Source organism: Panthera uncia (genome assembly GCF_023721935.1).
Source record: "Panthera uncia isolate 11264 chromosome C1 unlocalized genomic scaffold, Puncia_PCG_1.0 HiC_scaffold_4, whole genome shotgun sequence".
Taxonomy (NCBI): domain Eukaryota; kingdom Metazoa; phylum Chordata; class Mammalia; order Carnivora; family Felidae; genus Panthera; species Panthera uncia.
This window is the reverse complement of record NW_026057585.1, coordinates 64,419,317-64,447,016: the sequence shown is the minus strand read 5'-3', so window position 1 is coordinate 64,447,016 and position 27,700 is coordinate 64,419,317. Positions and strand designations below refer to the sequence as shown.

The 27,700-nt window shown below is 34.9% G+C and overlaps 1 protein-coding gene across 2 annotated transcripts in view; it reads left to right on the top strand.

Annotated features, from left to right (window-relative positions):
• Positions 1–1,728: 1,728 nt before the first annotated feature.
• The window catches only part of CC1H1orf185 (chromosome C1 C1orf185 homolog), a 35,493-nt gene continuing 9,521 nt past the window's right edge, over positions 1,729–27,700 (top strand). The window contains exons 1-3 of one of the 2 annotated variants that reach the window (XM_049618603.1): positions 1,729–1,750; positions 11,188–11,293; positions 24,001–24,136. In XM_049618603.1, the coding sequence (XP_049474560.1) occupies positions 1,735–1,750; positions 11,188–11,293; positions 24,001–24,136 (258 nt within the window). In that variant the 5' untranslated portion in view covers positions 1,729–1,734. The other variant, XM_049618604.1, reaches the window with a different exon arrangement.

Sequence of the window (27,700 nt, the reverse complement as noted above, 5' to 3'; positions counted from 1 at the left end):
GTTTATTTGAGTTCTTTCCTTCTCTCTCTCTCTCTCTCTCTCTCTCTCTTTTATGAGTCTGGCTAAAGGTTTATTGATTTTGTTGATCTTCTCAAAGAGCCAGTTATTGATTTCATTGATCTGTTCTATTGATGTTTTAGTTACTATATCATTTATTTTTGCTCTAATATTATGTCTTTCCTTTTGCTGTGTTTGGGTTTTGTTTGTTCTTCTTTTTCTAGCTCCTTTAGGTACAAGGTTAGGTTGTTTATTTGATATTTTTCTTTCCTCTTGAGGTAGACCTGTGTTGCTCTAAACTTCCCTCTTAGAACTGCTTTTGCTGCATCCCAAAGATTTTGGATTGTTGTGTTTTCACTTTCATTTGTTTCCATGTAACTTTTTATTTCTTCTTTTATTTTGTGGTTGGCCCATTCATTATTTAGTAGCATGTTATTTAACATCCATGTATTCGTGGTCTTTCCAGATTTTTCGTGTGGTTGATTTTTGGTTTCATAGCATTGTGGTCAGAAAAGATGCATGGTATAACTTTGATTTTTTGAATTTTGAGACATTTTGTGTCTTAATAAGTGATCTATTCTGGAGAATGTTCCATGTGAACTTGAAAAGTTCATGTGTATTCTGTTGCTGTAGGATGGAATGTTCTGAAAATATCTGTTAAATCTATCTGGTCTAGTGTGTCATTCAAAGCCACTGTTTCCTTGTTTATTTTCTGTTGGATAATCTGTCCATCTATGTAAGTGGGGTATTAAAGCCCCCTACCATTACTGTATTACTATAAATTATTTCCTTTATGTTTGTTATTAACTGTTTTTATGTATTTGGGTGTTTTCATGTTGGATGGGTAAATATTTATAATTGTTATATCTTCTTGTTGGGTTGTTCCATTTATTATTATATAGTGTCTTTCTTTGTCTCTTGTTATATTCTTTGTTTTAAGGTCTATTTTGTCCAATATGAGTATTGCTACTCTGGCTTTCTTTTGACATCCATTTGCATGATGACTGTTTCTCCACCCCCTCACTTTCAATTTTCAGGTGTCTTCCTGTCTGAAATGAGTCTTGTACGCAGCCTGTAGATGGGTCTTGTTTTTTTTTTATACACTCTTTCACCCTATGTCTTTTGATTGGACCATTTAAATTTTTGGTAGATATGTATTTATTGCCATTTTGTTTTTTGTTTTATGATTGTTTCTATACATTTCCTTTATCTTTTCTTCTCTTGCTATCTTCCATGTTTTGTTGGCTTTCTTTAGTGATATGCTTGGATTCCTTTCTCTCTCCCCCTCCTTCTCTCTCTCCCTCTCTCTTTTGCATATCTATTACTAGCTTTTGATTTTGGGTTACCATCTGTATTGTTTTCTGTTTTCTATTTCATTGGTTTTCACTTTAGTTTTTAATATTTTTTCTTCTGTTCACATTGGGCTTAATCAACTCTACTTTAGTTTTTAAGTTTTTTCACACATTTTTTTTAAATTGCAGTTTTTTGGTGTAAATTTTTCCCTAAGTTCTTTTTTCGTGGCATCCCCCAAATCCTGATATGTTGTGTTTTGATTTTATTTGTGTTGAGTGTCCTATAAATGTTAATTAGATCCATGGTAACACATGGCTCCAAAGTTTCCTGGGGATAATCTCCATCCCAGTCAAGCCTAAAAGGAGAAAGAGTATGGAGAAAGGTGCTTGAGAGGTTTTTATGACATCACTTCCATTCAAATTCCATTGGTTAGAACTCCATCATATGGCTTCACCTAATGGTATGGGAAGCTAGGACACATAGTCTAGCTTTTTGCCTGGGAAGAAGAGGAAAATGTATTTGGACAAACAACCAGCAATCTCTTTCTATTTTCTGGAAGAGCTTGTATAAGATAAGAAATACTTGAATCATGGGTATACAGTAGAAATTGTAAAGTTATTGGGGCCTGCTGTTTTCTTTGGGGGAAATTTTGTAACTGCTGATTCAGTTTAATGGATACATGTTCATTTAGGTTTTCTATTACTTCTTGAGTCACTTTTTGTAAGTCACTTTTAGGTATATATAATTTTTATAAGTTTAAAAATAATTTGTTGAAAGTATTTTCTTATTTTAATCTCAGCTATACTTATAATTATGTTCTTTATTCATTTTAAATATTGTTTACTTATGCCTTTTTATTTGGTTATTAATCTAGCTAGAGATTCATCAATCTTATTAATCTTTACCAAAAATCTTAATTTTTATTTCATTAATTTTTTTAATTTATTTCCTTCCTCTATGTTATTTGGGCTTATTTTGCTGGTCTTTTTCAACTTGTAATTTGAGGAATAAGCTCATTATTTTTCAGCTTTCTTTTCTAATATATGCATTTAGGGCCATACATTTCCCTTGAATTTGGTTCTAGCTTTGTTGCTACAAGTATTTGTACATATCATTATTGGTTATTTGTATTTATTTTCAAACTTCCACTGATTTCTTTTTTAATGCATGAGTTATTTACAGTGTGATTTTAAGTTTCCAGAAGTATGGGAGCTTTTCTCAGGGTATATATTAGGTTATTAATTTCAAAATTAGTTGCATTATTTTCAGAGAATGTGGTATATGTAATAATGATTCTATAAAACTTGTTGAGTCTTGCTTCATGGCCTGGTGTATGCATGTGAAGCTTGAGATGTCTTCCTGTTTTTTATGTTATTAATTCCTTGCAACATTATCTCATTTACTTCTAATTCTAGTCATGTGAGATAGATAGTATGACTCCATTTTTCAGATAAGAACATTAAAAGCCAATCAGCAAAATGAGTAATTTTTCCATATTCACAGACAGGTCTGGTTAGTTTTCTAACCACTCAGAGCAGACACCAACTAAAAAAGTCAGTATGGTCAGTTTTTTATACTGGTTGCATATGAGCCTTGCTTATATCTTATTATAGATTTTTAAAATTTCAGGGCAAGGATTCATTCTTATTTAAATGACTTTTTATCCCTCACTTGGTGTATGAAACAGTATTCTACATATAAATGGTGTTCAAAAGAGACTGAAAGCTGGCAAAACCCTAAAAGAGTATAATAAACAGGTAATTTGGGAATAACTCAAAAAATAAAACAGGATTTTTAGTTCTGAAATGATTGCAAAAAGTAATCTGAAAACACTCCTGGTACAAATACCTAGTAGTTTTGGGAAAAGATATAGATATAAGTATATATAGGTAACATCTATATCTATCTATATCCCTTAAATACCTCAAGACAGAATCTAAATCTAAATAGATATGTTAAAGGATATATATATATACATATATATATGCACATATATATATGCAGTTAAAGGATATACATATATATACATATATATGCAGATTTATAGACATATAAAGATATATCCTTTATATCAATATATTTAGATGTATTTAGATATAGATAGATATGTTAAAGGATAGATGGGCTAAAGAAGAGAGACCTATAAAGGCAATAAAGGTTTAGACACATAAAGGGGAGGAAAACCAAGTGGATTTACTTTACTGATGCCAAGGCAAAAGAGAGAAAATGGCCACTAGTGGCCTTTTGATTTTTTGTGTTAATGGAGTTATTAATGCCTTGGAAATAGATGTGAAGAAATAGAAATTCTCATTTTAAGAGTTTAGGCTGCAAATGGTAAGGAAAGGATCAATTGTATGCTGGAGGGTCTGCTGGGAGAGAGTTTTATTTATTTTAAGATAGAAGAATCATAACCTGATTTAAGACTTAATGTTCTTGCCTAGCTATCTCTTACTTGTTCAGTAAGATTCAGCTCAGGTGTTATCTCTAGAACAGTTTCTGCACTTGGTCAAACCGCTTCTGTTGTCTTAGCACTACCAAAACGTCATTATCATAGCACTTGGAATATTGTAATGAACATACCCATTTAAACATCTTGTCTCCTCCAGATTATAAACTCCATTATCATGTGTTATTTATCTTTGAATTACCAATTCTTGGCAAAGGTTTGGCAATAGAAAGTTCTCAAGTAATGTTTAACTAAACTCCGGAGCTTTTTAAAATTTACCCTACCTTTTTATAAATCTACCTGCATCCACATTTTGTACTTATTTCTTCTATTACAATGCCTAGATAGTTTTTAATTGCAAGTATTCCTTTTCACATGTATGGTCTTCCTACTAAACAACATACTTATTTTATCCATTTTTGTAATACTAGCATTTAGCACGGTGACTTTCATTCATTCATTGAATATTCAATCATTTCTGAGTAACCAGTCATTATTCTAAATTCTAAGAATACCATAGTAAGAAAGACTTATCTTCTGGTAGAGGAAGAGAGACAATAGACGATAAACCAGTAAGTAAAGAAAATTATTTATAATAGTTATTATTAAAGATAAACAAGGTGATGCGATACAGTAACTGCTGAAAGTAAGGATTCCTTACTTTAGACAGGATACTTAAGAGCAGAATCAAGAAAGTAAAAATACTATGTTTGTATATAATGTTTCTTTAAAATATATATTGATTAAAACTTTAAAGTGAGAAGGAGATCTTAATGATCACAGAGTCCAGTCTTTTTGTTTTACGGATGGATTTAGAGAGAAAGTGTGACTTGTTGAAGGTATTAACAAATATGTAATGTGTCTTTCTCTTGGTAAAGTGGCTTGGAAACTTTCGGATTCTTTATACCTCATTGGGATTTCCCTGAGATGTAAATGACCTGTTTAAATTAGGGAGTATGATGGTGTACCAATCACACCTATTTTCTTCCCTAATGGAGATTTGGGGTGGGGGAGTGGAGTAAAGAAGAGGGCAGAGATCTGCAAGAGGAGACAGTTAACTATCTCCTCTGACAGTTGGGCTATCATCACAGTGATAACAATAGAGAAGGTTCTACAAGGAGACGTGTAATATCAGGAATTACATAGGTGTCAAGAATTACATAGGAAGCTTCAAATTATTTTTCCTGATTTTTCTAAGATACTCATGGTAGAAAATATACACACACAGGTCTAGAGTGGAAAATAAAACTATAAGCCCTTACTCCAGGGATAACCAATGTTGATTGTTTTCCTTTTTTTTTTTTTTTTTTTTTTTACAAAATTGAGACTACATATATGTATGTGTATTATATATATATATAATTATAAATATATAACTAATTATAATTATACACACACACACACACACACACACACACACACCAGGAAAGTGAAAAGAAAAAGGAAAAGGACAAGGGATGACAAGCACCCATGTAATCTACTCAATGCATATTTTTTTGGTCATATAAGCTTCAGATATTTCATTTTTTAAAGAAATAAAACATTACAGATAAAGTCTATGTTCCATCCACAGTCCCATTCCCCTCATTCCCTCTCTAGAAACAGTAAATATCATGAATTTAATGTATTTTAATACTTCTATTATATTAATGTGCTTTAAAAATAGCATTATTTTATGTTTTCTTTTAATGTGCATACATAGAATCAGTACATAACTGGAATAATTGAATCCAAATTTATGGAAATTGCTTTTTCATTGAACATTATGTTTTTCAGTTCTATTCATGCTGATACATATATATCTAATTTATTCAAAGTAATAAGTGTTAGCCTTGATGAATTTTCACTGAACACACCTATATGACCAGCACCCAGCTCAAGAAACAGAATATTATTAGCATTCTTGAACTCCTCAGATAACTGTGTTTGAATTTTATGTTGGTCTTCTTTTGCCCAACATTATTTATGAAATTTATCTACTTTGTTGTGCATAGTAGTAGTTTTTTCTTTCCCACTGTTATAGAATATTAGCATCCATACTTAACTGGGTTTTTTTTCTGACAAAATCTAAAGATATTCCATGTCTCTTCTCCACCTGATCTAGATAAGGAAGGACCTTAGCAATTTTTAAATTACTATTGTTCCCTCGCTTAGCGGTTGTGTGCATTTAAGCAAGTCCCTTAAACTTATTTTGCCTCATCTGCTTCCTCATCTATAAAACGAAGAAATAACTATACTTAATTCAGAGTTGTTTGTGAGAATTAAATGAATTTAAATATATAATACATTGAACAATGCCTGGCATGTAGTATTTACTATATGAATATTAGATATTGCTATTGTTGTTGTTATTGACAAAAGGATAGACAACATGCATCAAGGGGAGAGAATAGAGAGTCTTAAAATTGACACTAATATAGCTATTTGATTTTTGACAATGGTACAAAGACAACTCAGTGAAAAAAGGATAGTCTTTTCAATAAACATATCCGGGGGGGGGGGGGGGGGGAAATTGACATATACTTCACGCAAAAAGTAATTCAAAATGAAGAATAAATTAAATGTAAAACATAAAACTATAACTCCTTTATAGGAAAATATAGGAGAAAATCTTTGTGGCCTCTTAGGCAAAGAGCTCTTAGATAGGACCCATAGTATAAGCCACACAAGCAAAAAGTTAATAAATTAGACATCACCAAAATGTAAAAGTTTTGCTCTGAGAAAGACACTCTTAAAATAATTGAAAAGATAAGCCATAGACTTGGAGAAAATATTTCCAAATCACATATCTGACCAAGGACTTGAAGAATTGTAAAAAATCAGCAAAGATTTGAGTCAATTATTCACTAAGGAAGATATATGGATGACAAATAAATGTGTGCAAAGATGCTCAACATCATTATTCACTAAGGAAATGCAAATTAAAACCACAGGGAGATACCACTGCACATCTATTAGAATACTTGAAATAAAACTAACACCAAGTGGTGGCAATGAATCAGAGCAAGTAGAACTGTCATAAAATGCTGTTGGGGAAGCAAGATGGTACCGACACTTTGGACAGCAGTTTGGCAGTTTTTTATACATTTAAATATATGGATTTATATATTTTTTAAAATGTTATTTTTGAGAAAGAGAGACAGGCAGACAGAGTGTGAGCAGGGTAGGGGCAGAGAGAGGGAGACAGAATCTGAAGCAGCCTCCAGACTCCGAGCCGTCAGCATAGAACCTGACACTGGGCTCAAACTCACAAACTGTGAGATCATGACCTGAGTGGAAGTTGGACACTTAACCGACTGAGCCCCTCAAGGGACCCCAATACATTTAAATATATACATGCTACATGACCCTACTGAAATAAAAACTTATGTTCAAACAAACACTTTTATGCAAATGTATAGTAGCTTTAATCTAACAACCCCAAACTGGAAACAACCACTGTCTCTCAGCTGGGGAATAAACAAACCTGGTACATCCGTAAAATGGGATGTTACTCAACAATAAAAAGAAATGAACTATTGATACATGCAGCAATGTGGGTGAATCTCAGATGCATTATGCTAAGTGAAAAAAGCCAGACTCAAAAGGCCACATGCTGTATGATTCCATTTATATGAAATTCTGGAAAAGGCAAAAGTATAAGGATAGAGAATGGGGATTGAAAATAAACAATGGTTGCCAGCAATTGGTGCTTGACCACTAAGAGGAAGTATGAGGAAATTTGGGGAGGTGATGAAAGTGTCATGTAACTTGGTTATGGTGATGTGATTAAACACTCTTTGGGGCGCCTGGGTGGCTCAGTCCGTTAAGCATCCGACTTCGGCTCAGGTCACGATCTCGCGGTATGTGAGTTCGAGCCCCGCGTCGGGCTCTGTGCTGACTGCTCAGAGCCTGGAGCCTGTTTCAGATTCTGTGTCTCCCTCTCTCTCTGACCCTCCCCCGTTCATGCTCTGTCTCTCTCTGTCTCAAAAATAAATAAACGTTAAAAAAAAAAATTAAAAAAAAAAAAGAAAAAAAACCACTCTTTGTATTTGTCAAAACGTATGGAACCACACACACACACACCAATTAATTTTATTACGTATAAATTTAAAAAATTTTTAAAGTAAAATCCTTCTTAGGTTGTTGCTCCAGATACCTCTTCTCTGCTACTCTTCTATTCTTTTTTTTTTTTTTTTGGAACCCATATTACTTTTAAATATACACTCCTAATCTTTTCCAAGTCTCATAATTTCTTTATATTTTTTGTTTCTTTATGTAACTTGGCAAGTTTCTCAGTCTTATCTTTCATTTTATTAATTGTGTTCAAAGAAGACTTTATCATGAAATTCTTTAATTTTTCATTTTCCAAGATTCCTTCTTGGTCTTTTAAAAAATTTTTTAATGTTTATTTATTTCTGAGAGAGAGGGAGCAAGCGTGCTCAAGGGGTTAGGGGCAGAGAGAGAGGGAGACACAGAATCCGAAGCAGGCTCCAGGTTCCATGCTGTCAGCTCAGAGCCCAATGTGAGCTCCAACTCATGAATCGCCAGATCATGACCTAAGCCAAAGTCAGAAGCTTAACTGACTGAACCACCCAGGCACCCCCTTCTTAGGTCTTTTATTGGTGGTTCAGGACTCCATTCCCACAGAGATTTTGTTACTATAGGGTCATTCACAGTACCAAAGGATGGTTTGATCTAGGTCTTGTCGCAATGATTTTCTCTGTTTCTTCTAGCTAATTCTTGCTTCTAGATCTCAGTGCTTCACATGCTTGTGATTTTAGCCTCTACTTATGTCTCTGTGTTGCTTTTCTTTCTTTCTTTCTTTTTTTTTGTCTATAGAAATTTTTATCTTTTTTTTTTTCAAAGTTTTATTTCTTTAAGTAATCGCTACACCCCTCATAGGGCTCAAATTCATGACCCAGAAATAAAGAGTTGCATGCTCTTCCAACTGAGCCAGCCAGGCACCTCTAGAAATCTTTATCTTATATTTGAGTACAACTATTTCTTTTTCAATTTTTAAAAAATATGCATTTTATCTGTCTTGCTTTTATCATTGAATGCTATCTGATATTTCCTCATACCACTGTGCCAATGATTCTCAACTGGGGGCAGTTTTGCCCCCAGAATACATTTGCCTGGAGACATCTTTAGTACAATGCACAGGACAATCCTTACAACACATTATCTGGTCCAAAAGATAATTAGTATTGAAGTGGGGAAACCCTGCACTAAATAATTAAAGAATATGATATTTTTTATACGTAACATCATCATAACATATTTAAGTGACTTCCTAATGTGCACTTAAAAGGGTTTTTTTTTTTTGTATTATAAGTATCACTTTTTGGTATAACTTTTTGGTACCATTAATTCCCAAATTTAGACATTTTTTGAACCCAAAGAAAACTAAGACTTGAGAGGCACCATCTTGGAAACTGGAAATTACTTAGGAAATAACAAAAGTATGGGAACAACAAAGTCTTTATCATGTCATATTTTTAGTGGAATTTATGATGTGTTCTCATATAAAGATCTTCATAAGTTTTATTTTACTTTTTAAATTTTTATTTAAATTCCAGTTAGTTAACATACAGTGTAATATTAGTTTCAGGCATATAATTTAGTGATTCAAAACTTTCATCCAACACCCAGTGCTCATCACAAGTGCACTCCTTAATCCCCATCACCTATTTAACCCATCACCCTACTCACCTCTCTTCTGGTAACCATCAGTTTGTATTCTATAGTTTTACATTTTTAAAGCCTTTTTTTCCCAGGTAACATGCAGTCAACCTTTGAGCAACATGGGTTGAACTGTGCAGGTCCACTTATAAGTTGATGATTTTTGATATAGTATAGGACTATCAGTGTATTTTCTCCTCATGATTTTCTTATTATTTTCTTTTCTCTAGCTTATTTATTGTAAGACTACAGTATGTAATACATACAACATACAAAATATGTGTTAATTGACTATACATTGGTAAGGCTTCCTGTCAATAGTAAGCTATTGTTTATATATTTATATATGTAAGTAGTTAAGTTTTGAGGGAGTCAAAAGTTATATATGGATTTGTGACTATGCAGAGGTTGGTGCCCCTGACCCTCATGTAGTTCAAGGGTCAACTTTACTTTTAAATTGTTTTAAGGCCCTTCATGTTGTATACAGCTTTCTGTGAAAGTTTCCCACAACTTGCTTTATTTTTAGGTATCAGATACCAGAATCTTAATAAATACTTGACCAACTTGACTATAATTACATCATGTATTCTTTAGTTTTAATTCTTTTCAATATATACCAGTATCAAGATGATTGGTAGTAGGGATAATAGGAAAAAAACAAAATAAAAACAAAAACAAAGGATTGGCTTTAATCTGCTGCCTAATCTCAATTCAGGTCCTTCTCTTACGTGGACCTCAATTTTATCATCTGTAAAATGAAAGAGTTATACCATATAATTCCAATAGGCTTTTCCAATTATAAACTTGCAAGTTTGTCTCCTGACCTCCTGATTAATGTCTTAACACTACACTGTGTACTATCTTTTGAAATACTATGTCATTTAATTTTACGTGGAGAATGAAGATATAGGCATGAAATAATCTTTTATAATTTATTTGTATAGGTTTTTTAAACCCTTAACCTATTTGTTATTTTATTGTTATTATTTTATATTGTTTTTTATATATTGATTTACATTGCTATTATTTTATGTTGCTTTTATTTAACTTTTGGCCATCATCTTTTATTGTTCCTAGGATAAAATGGAGATAAGACAAAGATTTCTAAAATAATTTGAAGTTTCTCACATTTGTTCTTTATTACCCCCATCTACTTTCTTGTAGTGATTGATAATACAAATTTTCTTTTATTTTTTTATTTGAGAGAGAGTGTGTGTGTGTGAGCAGGGGGGAGGGGCAGAGGGAGAGAGAGAAAGAATCTCAAGCAGTCTCCATGCTCAGAATGGAGCCTGACACAGGGCTTAATCCCACAACCCTGGGATCATGACCTGAGCCGAATCCGAGTTGGGTGCTCAACCTACTGAGCCACCCAGGTGCCCCAGATAATACAAATTTTAAAATGAGAAGTGTCTTATTTAGAGGACTGCAAAGAATGATACTGAAAAGATAACAAAAGATTCACAACTGGACTGGGAAAGGAAAAAGCTAGATAAGAAAAAAAGAGGTGATGGCTGTACAAAAACAAACAAAATTTAGGTATCAAATCCAAGCAGAGTCAAAGACATGTGCCCTGACCCTAATCATCATGAGGCCCTGTGTAAATCTCAAATTCAGAGTCTTGAAATTTGTTATAATTGCACAGGACCCTAAAATTCAAGTCTCCCAACTTCCTGGTTAATGTCTTAATACTACACTACGTAATATCTTTTGAAATACTTTGTTACATAATTTTACCTGGAGAATGAAGATATATGTATGAAATAATCTTTTATCATTTATTTGTATAGGTTTTTTAAACCCCTTAACCTATTTTCTGGCTGCTGGTGCTGTTACTTTGGGAATTGGTTTCTTTGCTTTGGCATCAGCTTTGTGGTTCCTGATTTGCAAACGAAGGTAAGGTTTATTAAATATTTAACTTCTTTCCCCTTAAAAATCCAATGAAAGACTTTTTCAAATGGTACTAAATAACTATAATTGTGTAGATTCTATAATTTGAGGTTTGGTTACAGACTCTTTGATTGGGGAGGAAAATCTTTACATGTTTAAAATAGCCTGGAAAGAGAAGTCCTACTAGAATAATAGTATAAGTACTATCATAGCAGTCTTCATGCATTAAAATTTTAAGGAATAATGAGATATATTTTATTCTTTGGAAGACATGGGTTCAAATTATAAGGCTTGACACTAAAAAATGTTTTGATTTCTAATTTAGAAACATTTAACATTTCTAATGTTAAAAACATTACCAACATGGAAAAACTCTCTTTCTTTAGGAGATATTTAAGATAAGAGCTGACAGAATGCCCTGGTATAGTCTAAATATAGTCTTTTTCCAGAGACAGAAAACCCTAAAATTTGGTGGTTTTGAATATTTAGTTCAGTATTTGCTTTGTTTGATGCTTAAAAATGTAAATTTTAACATGTTCTTGCACATACTCTTCCAATATTCCCTATTTCAGCAAATTAATGCATATTATCTGTTCACTTGCACAGGTCAGAAAACTAGAAAATCTTCACTTATTCATTCTTTTAACAAATATTTATTGGGTGCCTGCCATTGTTCTAGGGACTGAGGATACAACTGTGAACAAGTCAGACAGGATTCCTGTTTCATAGACTAGCAGTGCCATTGGGAGGAGACAGATAATGAAAAATAAAGTGGTCAAGGAATGTCTCTTCAAGTGAGTAGTATTTAATCTGAGATCTGAGTCAAAAGAAAGAGCCAGACATTTGAAGACTTTGTCAGAGAGCTTTCTAAGCTGAAGGGATAGCAAGTACACAAACCCCAAATGGTAATGTTCTTGGTATTGTTCAGTAAAGGGAAAGAAGGCTAGTGTGAATAGACTATACTGAGTGAGGGAAATAATGATGAGATTGAAGATGTAGATAAGGGCCAGATCAAATAGGATGTTGTAGGCTAGAAATGGAGTTTGATTTTATTTATTGTGCCATCATAAGGTTTTAAGCAGGGGAATAATATTATCAGCATAATAATGGCTAACACTGAGTGCTTACTACATACTAGGCACTTTTCTAAGTGCTTTGTATGTGATCTCATTTAGACTTCATAACCACCCCATGAGGTAGCAGTAATATCATCCCCCTTTTAAGGACACTATAATGTCACCTATAGATGATTTACATTTTTGTAACACTCTTTAAAATTTTAGATATAATTTACATAAAATAAAGTACATAGATTTTAAATGTATGATGATGAATTTCAGCAAATATATTCCCATGTATTTACAGCCTCAGTCAAAATATACAAATTTCCATCACCCTGTAAATTTCCCTCATGCTCCTTTCCAGGCATCACTCCCCACCTCCCACCCAAAAGCAATCATTATCCTGATTTTTATTACCATAGATTAATTTTGTCTAGTCTTGAATTTCATTCAAATAGAATCATAGAATCATATGGACTTTTTTATGTCTACTTTTTTTTCATTTAACATATTTTTGAGATTCATGCATGTTGTTGTATTTATGTGTATTCCATTTTTTTTACTAATGAGTAATATTTCAGTGTATAAATATACCTCAGTTTACTTATTCTGTTAATGGACATTTGGGTCATTTCCAGTTTTTAGTTATTAGGAATAAGGCTGCTATGAACATTCTTGTATAAATATTTTTGTACATGTGTTTTCACTTCTCTTGGGTAAATACCTAAGAGTGGAATTGCTGGATCATATAGTTAACTTTATAGCAAATTGCTAAAGAGTTTTCCAAAGTGGGTACTTACTCCAACCAGCAATGTATGAGAGTTCTGATTCATATTTTTAAAAGATTTTTCTTACTTCTCTGTGAAGCCTAAATTTTAATTGAGCAAGAGTGAAAGCAGAGAGCTTTAGGAGGCTATTTCATAGTTCAGGTCAGAGATGATAGTGTCTTGGACTAATATGGAAGTAAAGGATATGGAAAGAAGGGGTTGGATTGGGGATGTGTTTTGCAGGTAAAGTTAGCAGGGCTTGCTGATAGGTTGGATGAGGTAAGGAAAGATAAGTGAAATGACAGAATTAATGCTAACATCTACGTTTTTACCATGAGGAACTGAGTAGTTGATCATGTCATTTACTGAAATGAAAAGATGATTAGAAAGAGGAGCAGGCTGAGGGAATAGTGATAAACTAGGAATTAATCCAAATTATATCTTGGATAAAAGTTTGAAAGTCTATTGGACATCCATTAGAAATGTCAAATCCTCAGATATACATGTAGGAACTTTTAGGAGAGAAGTCAAGCCTGAATATATAGGGTATCAATTAATAGAGGGTATCTAAGTTTATAGAACTGGGTGAGACTAACCAGGGAGTGATTGCTGGAAGGGAAGAGAAGAACTTCGGACTGTGCCCTTCAGCCCACCAACATTTAGAAATCTAGCAAAACAATAGAAGAGTCAATATTTAACCGGAAAAACAGAAAGGTACACTGTCAAGGAAGTCAAAATTAGGAAATGTTTCAAGGGTGCTGGGAAGATGGCAGAGTAGGAAGATCCTAAGCATACCCCCATCCCATATTTACAGCTAGATATCACTCATATCTAAGTCAATAAACCAGAAAGAGATCCAAAGACTGGCAGAACAACCTCCCCAACTAAATGTGGAGAAGCTGTATCAGAGAAACTAGGAAATGCAGAAACTGTGGTCAAGAGTTGCCCACAGGAGGGAGAGAGCTGTGGTTATGGAGAGGGGAAAATACCAGGAAGCCCACACAGGGAAAGCAAATCCCCATAAGTCTGGCTTTGAAAACCAACAGGGCTGAATTCTGTGAGATTGTATAACCAGCACAACTTGGAGCCTGGAGTTTTCAACGTCAGAGGGCAAGTGACAGCTGGGTGTCTGCCCTCAAAGCAACAACAGCCTGAGGAGAGGCAACATAGAAGCAACAGCTTGAAGAATGGGAGGGAGATCTGTTTCTACTGATTTCAGAGCTTATTGGGGGATTTCTCTGGGAACAAAGGAGTTGGCAGGTGCCATTTTCCTCCCCTGCCCCCAAACATAAACACAGAGCCATCTGGGAGGGGTGGCACTGCACAGGCACTTGCTACCTAACCTGCTAGTACTGTGCCCTGCCCAAAAATTCTTCTGAGGACTCACCAACTCCAAGCTTGCTGTCTCAGCTCTGGACCCAGTGCAGCTTTTGTTAATGCTATGCACACTGCACCCACCCACTGCCTGTACATGCTGTGCTCCTGCAGCCACCACACGTTGGAGGGTCCAACTTAGGACTAGTAGCTCAGTGCAAATTTTGGTAACATCACATGTGCCCCACCCAGCTGCCAAGCACCCCCCACCCCCGCTTTGGCTGCCACCACTACACCCTCCCACTAGGCTGTGGGAGGTTCAGCCTAGGACTAAGGGTTGGGTACAAATTTTGCTAACACCACCGCCCTGCCCCCACATCCTTCTGCTGTCACACCCCCAGAGCTGGCCTACCTGGACCTCACTAACATTGCAGAGAGCAAGCACAGCCCACAATAGGCAAAAAGTCAGGGCAGACATCTGGACTGAAATGAAAAGCGACTCAGACACAATAGCAGGATGCAGGCAACACACATAGGAGACTCCTCTGAAGAGCCAGGTTCTGGTGAACAGGGAATACTGCACTGCGGGACACTACAGGACCTCTTCTTCATAAAGCCACTACTTTCAAGAGCAGAAGACACAGCTGACTCCTAACACATAAGAAACAGACACAGAAGGTTAGACAAAATGAGGAGACAGAGAAATATGTCTCAAATGAAAAAACAAAACAAAATCACAGCAGGAAGTTTAAGTGAAAGAGAAATAAATCATATGCCTGATACAAAATTTAAAGTAATGAACTTAAGATAGTCACTGGACTTCAAAAAATGGTGGAAGACACCAGTAAAAACCTTGAAAAAAGGATAAAAAATAATATATCAGAGATGAAGAACAGAATAAATGAAATTAAAAATACAATAGATGGAATAAATAGTAGGCTACAGGAAGCAGAGGAACATATCAGTGATGTGGAGGATAGAATAAAGGAAAGTAATCAAGCTGAATAGGTGAGAGACAAATACTGCATGATGAGAATAGACATTGCCTCCCAGCCTTTGGGCTAAGATAAAGTGAAGAACAGACTTATATAACTCAGTGGCTCCATCAAGCATAATTACTTTCATATTAGAAGGATCCCAGAAGAAGAAAGAGAAAGGGGGGGGGGACAAAAAATGTATTTGAAGAAATAATATCTGAAAACTTCCTAAATCTGGGGAGGGAAACAGAGATCCAAATACAGGAGGCACAGAGATCCCCTAACAAATTCAACCCAAGAAGGTCCACACCAAGACACATAGTAATTAAAATGTCAAAAAAAAAGTGATAAAGAATGTTAAAGGTGCAAGAGAAAAGAAGATAGCTACTTACAAAGGAAACCCCATTAAGCTATAAGCTGATTTTTCAGCAGAAACTTTGCAGGCCAGAAGGGATTGACATGATGTATTCAAAGTGCTCAAAAGGAAAAATTTGCAGCCAAGAATACTCTATCCAGCATGGCTATCACTCAGAATAGAAGGAGAGATAGTTTCTCAGACAAACAAAAGTCAAAAGAACTCATGATCACTATACCAGCCCTACAAGAAATGTTAAAAGAATGGAAAAGCGAAAAGCATAAGTAAGAATAAGAAACACAGGAATCACAAAATAAAAGGGTGTAAAAATGATACCAAATATCTGAAGCATGGAGGGGAGAGGAGTAAAGAATGAGTTAAAAAATAAGTGAAAATCAGCTAAATATGGACTGCTATATGCAAAAGATGTTATATATAAATCTAATGGTAACCAAAAGTCAAAAAACAGTAATAGAAACACAATAAATGAAGAGTAAGGAACCTAAGTATATCACTAAAAAAAGCCCAGCAAACCATGAAGGAGAGAAAAAAAAAAGAAAGGATCAGATAAAAACTACAAAACAACCACAAAACAAGTAACAAAATGGCAATAAATACATATCTATCAGTGATTACTTTGAATATAAAACTTCCAATCAAAATACATATGGTGGTGTGGGGCGCCTGGGTGGCTCAGTCGGTTGAGCGTCCGACTTCGGCTCAGGTCACGATCTCGCGGTCCGTGAGTTCGAGCCCCGCGTCAGGCTCTGGGCTGATGGCTCAGAGCCTGGAGCCTGCTTCCGATTCTGTGTCTCCCTCTCTCTCTGCCCCTCCCCCGTTCATGCTCTGTCTCTCTCTGTCTCAAAAATAAATAAATGTTAAAAAAAAATTTAAAAAAAGTACATATGGTGAAAGAATGGATAAAAAAACAAGACCCATCTATAGGCTGCCTACCAAGACTCATTTCAGACTGAAAGACACCTGAAGATTGAAAGTGAGGGGATGGAGAAACAGTCATCATGCAAATGGATGTCAAAAGAAAGCCAGAGTAGCAATACTTATATCAGACAAAATGACTTTAAAACAAAGTCTGCAATAAGAAACAAAAAAAGACACTATATACTAAGAGAGGGAAAATCCAACAAGAAGGTAGAACAATTGTAAATATTTACGCACCCAACATGGAAACATCCAAATACATAAAACAGTTAATAACAAACATAAAGGAAATGATCAATAGTAATATAATAATATTAGGAGACTTTGACACATGACTTTCATCAATGGACAGATCATCCAAACAGAAAATCAATAAAGAAACTGACAGAATGATACACTGGACCAGTTGGATTTAACAGGTATATTCAGAACATTCCATCCTAGAACAGCAGAATACACATTCTTTTTAAGTGCACATGGAACATTCTCTAGAATAGATCACATATTAAGACATAAAACAAGCCTCAACAAATTCAAAAAGATTGAAGTCACACCATGCATCTTTTCTGACCACAACACTATGAAATTAGAAATAAACCACAAAGAAAAAAAGTCTGGAAAGACCACAAATACGTGGAGATTAAATAACATGCTACTAAACAATGAATGGGTCAACAAATCAAAGAAATAAAAAGCACACAGAAACAAATGAAAATGAAAACACAGAATTCCTAGATCTTTGGGATGCAGCAAAAGTGATTGTAAGAGGGAAGTTTAGAGCAATATAGGCCTACATTATGAGGCAAGAAAAATCCCAAATAAACAACCTAACCCACACGTAAAAGGCTAAAAAAGAACAACAAACAAAACTAAAACCAATAGAAGGAAGGAAATAATAATAAAGATTAGAACAAAGATAAATGATATAGAAACTAAACAAACAAACAAACAAACAAAAAACAGAACAATAGAACAGATCAATGAAACGAGGAGCTGGTTCTTTGAAAAGTTCAATAAAATTGATGAACCCTTAGTGAGACTCATCTAAAAAATAAAGAAATAAAAGAGAGAAAGAAAGGACTCAAAATCACCAATGAAAGAGGAGAAATAATAACCAACACCCCAGAAACACAAATAATTTTAAGAGAGTATTGGGGCACCTGGGTGGCTCAGTTGGTTAAGTGTCTTACTTTGGCTCAGGTCATGATCTTGCAGTTTGTGGGTTTGAGCTCTGCGTTAGGCTCTGTGCTGAGAGCTCAGAGCCTGAAACCTACTTTGGATTCTGTGTGTCCCTCTCTCTCTACCCCTCCCCCGCTCACGCTCTGTCTCTCTCTCTCTCTCTCTCTCTCTCTCTCAAAAATAAAATATACATTTAAAAATTTTAAAAATTCTGAGAATATTATGAAAAACCATATGCCAACAAATTAGACAACCTAGAAGAAATGGATAAATTCCTAGAAACATAACCCACCAAAACTGAAGCACAAAGAAACAGAAAATTTGAACAGACCTATTACCAGTAAGGTGATTGAATCAGTAATCAAAAAACTCCCAAAAACAATAGTCCAGGACCAGACTAGTTCACAGGAGAATTCTACCAAACACTGAAAGAAGAGTTAATAACCTGTTCTACTCAAACTATTCTAAAACATAGAAGAAGGAAAACTTCCACATTCATTCTATGAAGCCAGCATTATCCTAATACCAAAACCAAATAAAGACACCACCAAAAAAAAAAAAAAAAAGGAGAACTACAGGCCAATCTCCCTAATGAACATAAATGTAAAAATCCTCAACAAACAGAATCCAACAATACATTAAAACAGTCATTCACACCACGACCAAGTGGGATTTATTCCTGGGATGCAAATGTTGTTCAATATTTGCAAAATAATCAACACGATACATCCCATCAACAAAAGAAAGGATAAAAACTGTGTGATCATCTCAATAGACACAGAAAAAGCACTTGACAAACAACATGATAAAAACCCTCAAAAAAATATGTTTAGAGGGAACATACCTCGACCTAATAAAGACCATATATGAAAAATACACAGCTAACATCATCCTCAATGGGGGAAAACAGAGCTTTCCTTCTAAGATCAGGAACAAGATAAGGATTCCATTCTCATCTCTTTTATTCAACATGGTATTGGAAGTCCTCGCCTTGGAAATTAGACAACGAAAAGAAATAAAAGGCATCCAGATTGGTAAGAAAGAAGTAAAAATGTAAGTACTTTCAGATGACACGATACTATATACAGAAAACCCTAAAGACTTTGCAAAAAACAACTACAAAAACTGATAAATGAATTTAGTAAAGTCACAGGATACAAAATCAATGTACAGAAATCTGTTGCATTTTTTAAATGTTTATTTTTGGGAGACAGAACGCGCAAGTGGGGGAGAGGCTGAGAGACAGGGGGACAGAGGATCTGAAGTGGGCTCTGCACTGAGAGCAGAGAGCCCAATGCGGGGTTGAACTCATGAACTATGAGATCATGACCTGAGCCGAAGTTGGATGCTTAACCAATTGAGCCATCCAGGTGCCCCTGTTGCATTTTTATACACTAGGAATGAAGCAGCAGAAAGTCAAATTAAGAAAACAATCCTGTTTATCATTACATCAAAAATCATAAGATACCTAGGGGTGCCTGGGTGGCTCAGTTAGTTAAGTGTCCAACTTTGGCACAGGTCATGATCTCACAGTTCGTGAGTTTGAGCCCGCATCAGGCTCTGTGCTAACAGCTCGGAGCCTGGAGCCTACTTTGGATTCTGTGTCTCCCTCTTCTCTCCCCACTAGCACTCTGTCCCTCTCTCAAAAATAAATAAACATTAAAAAAAGATACCTAGGAATAAACTTAACCAAGGAAGTGAAACACTTGTACTCTGAAAACTATAAATCATTGATGGAATTAAAGATTAAATTAAAGATGACAAAGGGGCACTTGGGTGGCTCAGTAAGTTAAGTGTCTAACTCCAGCTCAGGTCGTGATCTCATGGTTCCTGAGTTTGAGCCCTGCATCAGGCTCTGTGCTGACAGCGTGGAGCCTAGAGCCTACTTTGGATTCTGTGTCTCCCTCTCTTCCTGTCCCTCCCCAGCTAGCACTCTGTCTATCTCTTAAAAATAAAGAAACATTTAGAAAAATAAAAAAAAATTAAAGATGACACAAAAATGGAAAGACATTCCATGCTCATCGATTGGAAGAACAATTATTGTTAAAATGCCAATACTACCCAAAGCAATCTACAGACTTAATTCAATTCCTATCAAAATACCAACAACATTTTTCACAGAACTAGAACAAAAAATCATAAAATTTATATGGAACCATGAAAGACCCTGAATAGCCAAAGCAATTTTGAAAAAGAAAAGCAAAGCTGGAGGTATCACAATTCTAGAATTCAACTTATATTACCAAAATGCAGTAATCAAAACGGTATGGTATTAGCACAAAAATAGACACAAAGATTAATGGAACAGAATAGAAAACACAGAAATAAACCTACAATTTTGTGGTCAGTTAATCTCCGACAAAGCAATAAAGAATATCCAATGGGAACAAGACAGTCTGTTCAATAAATTGTGTTGGGGGGGTGCCTGGGTGGCTCAGTTGGTTGAGCGGCCGACTTCGGCTCAGGTCATGATCTCACAGTCCGTGAGTTCAAGCCCCGCGTCGGGCTCTGTGCTAACAGCTCAGAGCCTGGAGCCTGTTTTGGATTCTGTCTCCCTCTCTTTGACACTCCCCCATTCATGCTCTGTCTCTCTCTGTCTCGAAAACAAATAAACGTTAAAAAAATCATTAAAAAATAAATAAATTGTGTTGGGAAAACTGGACAGCCACATGAAAAAGAATGAAACTAGACCACTTTGTGATACCATACACCAAAATAAATTCAAAATGGATTAAAGACATAAATGTGAGATTTTAAACCATAAAAATCCTAGGAGAGAGGACAAACAGTAATTTCTCTGACATTGGCCATAGCAACATTTTTCTAGATATGTCTCCTGAGACAAGGAAAATAAAAGAAAAAATAAGCTATTGGGACTACCTCAAAATGAAAAGCTTCTGCACAGCAAAGGAAATAATCAACAAAACTAAATGGCAACCTACCAAATGGGAGATGATATTGCAAATGACATATCTGATGAAGGGTTGGTATCCAAAATATATAAAGAAGTTATACAACTAGACACCCCAAAACCAAATAATCCAATTAAAAATGAGCAGAAGACACAAACAGACATTTCTCCAAAGAAGACATCCAGATGGCCAAGAGACACATGGAAGGATCCTCAACACCACTCATCATCAAGGAAATACAAATCAAAACCACAATGAGATATCACCTCACACCTGTCAGAATGGCTAAAATCAAAAACACAAAAAAACAAAAGGTGTTGGCAAGGATGTGAAGAAAAAGGAACCCTCCTGCACTGTTGGTGGGAATGCAAACTGGTACAACCACTGTGGAAAACAGTATGGCAGTTCCTCAAAAAGTTAAAAATAGAACTACTCTATGATCCAGTAATTGCACTACTGGGTATTTACTCCCGAAAGACAAAAACACTAGTTCAGAGGGATATATCACCCCTATGTTTATTGCAGCATTATTTACAGTAGCCAAATTATGGAAGCAGCCCACCTATCCATCAATCAATGAATGGACAAAGAAGATGTGGTATACTGGGGAACCTGGGTGGCTCAGTCACTTAAGCATCTGACTCTTGGTTTCAGCTCAGGTCATGATCTCTCAGTTTGTGAGTTCTAGCCCTGCATTGATTAGATATGTATTTGGAAAATGTGTTGACAGTGTGGAGCCTGCTTGGGATTCTCCCTCTCTCAACCTCTCAACCTCTCTCTCTCTCCTGTGCCCTGCTCATGCTGTCTTTCTCTCAAGATAAATAAATAAACTTAAAAAAAAGACGTGGTATATATACACAATGGAATATTATTTGGCCAAGAAAAAGAATAAAATTTTGCCACTTGTAATGATACGGATGGAGCTAGGAGTATAATGCTAACTGCAATAAGTCAGTCAGAGAAAGACAAATGTCATATTATTTCACTCATATGTGGAATTAGGGAACAATAAAAAAAATGAGCAAAGGGGAAAAAGAGAGAGAGAGGGAAACCAAGCAATAGACTCTTAACCATAGAAAGCAAACTGATGGTTACCAGAAAGGAAGTAAGGGGGGGATGGTAAAATAAATCATGTGGATTAAGCAGTGCACTTGTGATGAGCACTGGTGATGTATGGAATTGTTGAATCACTGTATTTATATCTGAAACTAACATAACACTATATTAACTATACTGGGATTTAAAATTAAAGAAAGAAATAGAAGAAAAAATTAGAAAATGTTTCGGGAAGGAGGAGATGATGATATTGAGAAGATATTGCTTATGAAGTTGAGAAAGATGAGGATAGAGAACTAATTTTTGGATTTGGCAACATGTAAGTTATTGATGACCTTTAACAATTTCGTGGAGGTATGGGTTCAGAAGCTTATATTTGAATAAGACACAGGAGGTAAGAAAATTGAAACAAGCATGGACCTCTCTTTAAGGAAGGTTTTTGTTTTGTTTTGTTTTGTTTTGTTTGTTTTGTGTTTTTGGTGAGGAGGGAGTTGATAAATGGGCCAGTAGCTGGAAGAGAATGTGAGGTGAGGGAAGGGTTGTTTTTTCTCTCTCTGAAGATTGAAAATATGCTTGGTATCTTCCTCTTTTTCACACCTCCCCCAAATTTGAACCATCACCAGGTTCTATTTATTTTACCTCATAAATCACTAAAATCTATTTGTTTCTTTCAATTGCCACTGCCAACTTTTTATTTAAGTTATCCTTATCCCTCACCCCTCACAGAGATTACTGCAGTAGGAGTTATGACTGACCCACTACCTTCAGTATTATCCCCATTAAATCTCTTCTCCATGCTTCAGCCAGACATTTTCCAAATACATATCTAATCAAGTCACTCAACCATTCCATCCCATCCCCACTATATTATAAAAGACTTCCCATTGCTTTTGGGATAAAGAGAAACAACACAACATTTAAGACTCTACATAGTTTGCCCATGCATACTCCCCCAGTTTGTCTCCCACTTTCCCTCTTGCTTTCACTGCTTCTGATATAGTGTCCTAATCTGGTCCCTAGGTCTTTACACTTGCTTTTCTTTCTGAAAAAAGACTATTCTTTTTTCTTAGGCTATTCTTTCTTCTACATCTTTCTTCCTCCATCACACCTACCTAATATCTTACTATTTCTTCAGATACCCAATTCAATCATCTCTTCCTCAGAAAAGCCTTCCCTGACCTCTCTAACCAGATTAATTCCCTTTGTTATGTATTTACATGGTACACCGGGTACCTTTCCTTGATAACACTTTCCAAAGTCGTAATTTTTCATTTTCTTATCAGTATTTTATTAATGTCTGTCTTCCTTAATAGTGTTTAAGCTCCATAAGAGCAATAACAGTTCTATGAAGCTAGTGGCTGTGCTTTTTTTTCCCTTGCTGCAACACCCAGCATAATGCCTGACATATAGTAAGTATTCAATAAATATTTAAGGGAATTGAATTCAATGAATTAATGAATCCTAATTGCCTATACCTCATTAAGTAACATAATGCAATCTCTTGAATTAATTTAGGAATTTTCTAGTACCTCTGTAAGAACAAATGGAAATCAGCATCATTTTTTAAATTGTTACATTTAGAATGACTGTTAGAAACTACATTTCCTCATGCTTAACTATCTTTGATCAGTTGGAGTTTTACTTGCTGATTGATTATTTTTAACAGTCTCTCAAAATTATTTGTGTTGCATGGATAAAGATCACAACTACTCTTGCATTGTAAGTATGAGTTTCAATTCAGTTTCCTTCCTCTTACTTTTGCCAGGTATATTATTAAATATAAAGCTGATGAATGAGTTTCATTTAATTTAATTTCCTTTGCCATTGAAAGCAAATTTATGAAAAGACTAACATTAAAGTAGATTGATTATCTCACAACCAGAAAGAAGGATATAAAAAAAATCATGGTTAATTTCAAACTGGAAATATTAACCCTGCATAAGAAGTAGCATAATTTACATACTACAAATAAAATAGGTGTAATGAAATCAGTAATAGATGAGAAGAAACTATATATATTGATTTGTGTTTTAAAAATTAATATATAATAATATGTTCTGATTTTTAAACCTTTATGTATAACTATTGGAAACAATTTAATTGTTTATAATGGAACATATGTTTAATAATATTTTCTATAAAATATTTTTCAGAGAAATATTTCAAAATTCCAAATTTAAAGCAACTGATGAGAGATGCAGGCAAAGATCATCAAAGGCAAAGATTAAATCTCATTCTCAGTGTGTTTTTATTTCTCGAAACTTTCATACTGGAGGATACCAATTACAGGTAATGTATAATATTTTATATAAATATTTTCAAATAATTTATTTGATACCATGTCATTAGCATTGTTGTCTTTAAATTTGAAAGAGTATCCATTGTTATTTTTAAATTTGAGAGACAATAACCTGGACCTAAATTTAAATTACCCAAACTGGTTAGTTTTTATGAGAAATTGAAAACTAAACGAAAATGTCTGCTTTTATAGTTGCTTCTCTATATTTATTTTTTTTTTAATTTTTTTGAAGCTTATTTATTTTTGAGAGAGAAACAGAGTGCAAGCGGGGAGGAACAGAGAGAAAGGGAGACACACAAAATCTGAAGCAGACCCCAGGCTTTGAGCCATCAGCACAGAGCCCGTTGCTGGAACTCACCAACTGTGAGATCATGACCTGAGCAGATGTTGGATGCTTAATGAACTGAGCCACCCAGGCACCCAGCTTCTCTGTATTTCTAACCTGAGAGCCTATACTCCTCATAGTGGGATTGTTATTGAAGATACATGGAATAAGAAAAAGCAAAATTGCCAGGCCTGTCAGAAGAAAGCGATTTAGAAATAAGAGGATACTTGGGTAACCAAATAATCTAACAAAACTAATTGAAATTAAGTACAATTAACAAGAACCTATTAAGACTTCATTGTACTCTGGGGCACCTGGGAAGCATCCGACTTCAGCTCAGGTCATAATCTTATGGTCTGTGAGTTCAAGCCCCACGTGGGGCTCTGTGCTGACCGCTCAGAACCTGGAGCCTGCTTTTGATTCTGTGTCTCCCACTCTCTCTGTCCCTCCCCCACCATGCTCTGTCTCTCTCACTTTCAAAAATAAATAAATGTTAAAAAATTTTTTAAAAGACTTCATTGTATTCTAAGCTCTGGGAGCCCCCTATTAAGGATGGTTAAGATATGAATCTTACCTTAGAGATGCTAGTGTAGTACAAGTGGGAAAAACAGACACATAGTTAACTTTCTGTTACGTGATATCAAAAACAGTGTTATATGCACAAAGTAAAACAAGGGAGATACCAGTAGAAGTTTAAATCTATGATATAACTAAACAAAATAAGTATTAGTGGTTGATAACATTATTATTATAGCAATAAATAAATAGCAACAAATTGGTAGGATATCAAAGTTTCATTTTACATATTGAATATTGAACTCAAGTTAAACTCAATTTTCATTTGTTTAACAAATATTTTTTGACAACAGTAGTTTTGGCACTGAGGCTACATAAACAAATAAGATATGAGTTCAGACCTAGTTAGTAACCCCAAGTTAGTAGCAAAGAAAATCATATAAACTAAAATTATTACAACATAACATGGTAAGAGCCACAAAATTGACGAAATGCAGGCAAAAGAGCATAAATTGAGGAAGGCTTCACAGAGAAGAAATTTTTAGCTGGATTTGGAGAAATAATTTGCCAGACGGAAAGAGAACAAAAGATATTCTATGTTTAAAAGCTTACAGGTATGAAAGTAAGTAACATGTTCGGTAAAAATGCTATAATATTTAGAGCCTAGGGTTCATAGGAGGAAGTGGTAGGAAAAGATCCTGGAGACGAGGCTGTGAGGATCATTTGCAGTCTAAGCATTTTGGATTTTGCCCCATAGGCTTCACAGATCCCCTGGAGGCATTATGGGATTATGGTCAAGGGCATAGACTGTAGAGCCAGTTGATGCAGTTTGGAATCCTGGCTCTTCCACTACTAGCTGTGTAATCTTAGGCAAATTACTTAACTTCTGTGTGTCTGTTTCCTCTTCTGCAAAATGAGGATGATTTCATCTCCATAGAATTGTTATGGGAAGTAAATGAATCAGTATGTAAAAAGCACTCAGAATCATGCCTGGCCACATAGTGAGCAACATATAAGTATACCATTATGATTACTGGAGGGTTTTAAGCAGGTGGGTTTAATGATCAAGTTAATTCTAAAGATTAATAGCTCTGACTTTCAAATGAAAGATGGTTTGAAACTGAGATTGCATTGCAGAGAAAAAAAATGTTTCTATGTATACATTTAATATTAATTGAATTTACTCAATACCCATCACATGCTAGGCATTTTGCTAGGTTCTATTGGTATAATGATGTCTTCATACCTAATGATGGATACAGACAGACAGTTACAAAAATATCTTGAGTGTTGTAATGGAAGAAATACATATATAGTAGCCCTGAATTTTAACTGTTTATTGTTCATTCAACAAATATCTAATAAAGGCTTATATGCCAGGCACTGTTCTAGGCAACTGAAAATTTGGTAGTGAACAAGGAAAATAAGAGTCCCTGCTCCCCTGACATTTATAACCTAGTGGGAGAGATAAATAATGCACAAGTAAATATAAAATATTATTTTGGACTCTTGATAGTCAGTGATAGGAACCTAATTTAGAAGAAAAGTAGTATAAAACATAGAATAAAAAACATGGTATGAAAAGAATAAGGTAGTGCTGACCTCAGCCATAATCACTTTCAGTACAAAAGGATTCTTTTTCTTATTGTACCTCTTTTTCTCATCTCAATTTCTACCTGTGTATTGGCCCCTTCCTCACCTACTAGAGACAGGCAGGCAGGAGGATGAAAGTTATAACAAAAGATATGGCTTAATATATAGAACTAGAGCTTGGTTTATTTTAAAAAAAGCTTTTATTGTGAAATACAGCATATATACAAAAGAGTACCCGCAAACAATTTAAAGACTAGTAAGTGTAATTATTTATGCCTATCACCCAGAATAAGAAATAGAATATTACCAGTAACTTTGAGGTGTCCTGAGTCTTCATTTATCTCTTACAATCTAATCCTCACCTTCCTGTGGACCCATTATCCTGTAATTGCAGTTAACCATTTATTTGCTTTTCTTTATGGTTTTACCACAAATACTATAGACCCTTGAGCAATCTACTGTTAAATTTTATATGTTTTTAGACTTCATATCTAATACATTCTTACCTTTTTATGCAACATTATGTTTCTGAGATTCATCCAGGTTGGTGCATATACTCATAGCTCATTATGGGCTGTTATACAGTATTCCATTTTATGAATAGATCAAATTTTAAGTTTTGAAAATAATTCTAAAATTAAAAGACCTTGAATAGCCAAAGCAATCTTGAGAAAGAAGAACAAAACTGGAGTTATCACAATCCTAGATTTCAAGATAAACTACAAAGCCGTAGTAATCAAAACAGTCTGGTACTGACACAAAAACAGATACACAGATCAATGGAACAGAATAGAAAACATGGAAATGGTCCCACAGCAATATGGTCAACTAATCTTTGAGAAAGCAGGAGAGAATATCCAATGGGGAAAAAGACAGTCTCTTCAACAAATGGTGTTGGGAAAACTGGACAACAATATGCAAAAGAATGAAACTGAAACACTTTCTTACACCATACACAAAAATAAATTCAAAATAGATGAAAGACAAATGTAAGACAGGAAACCAGCAAAATCCTAGAACACAGGCAGCAACCTCTTTAACATCGGCTGTAGCCCAGAGACAAGGGAAACAAAAGCAAAAATTAACTATTGGGACCTCATCAAGATAAAAGCTTTAGTGT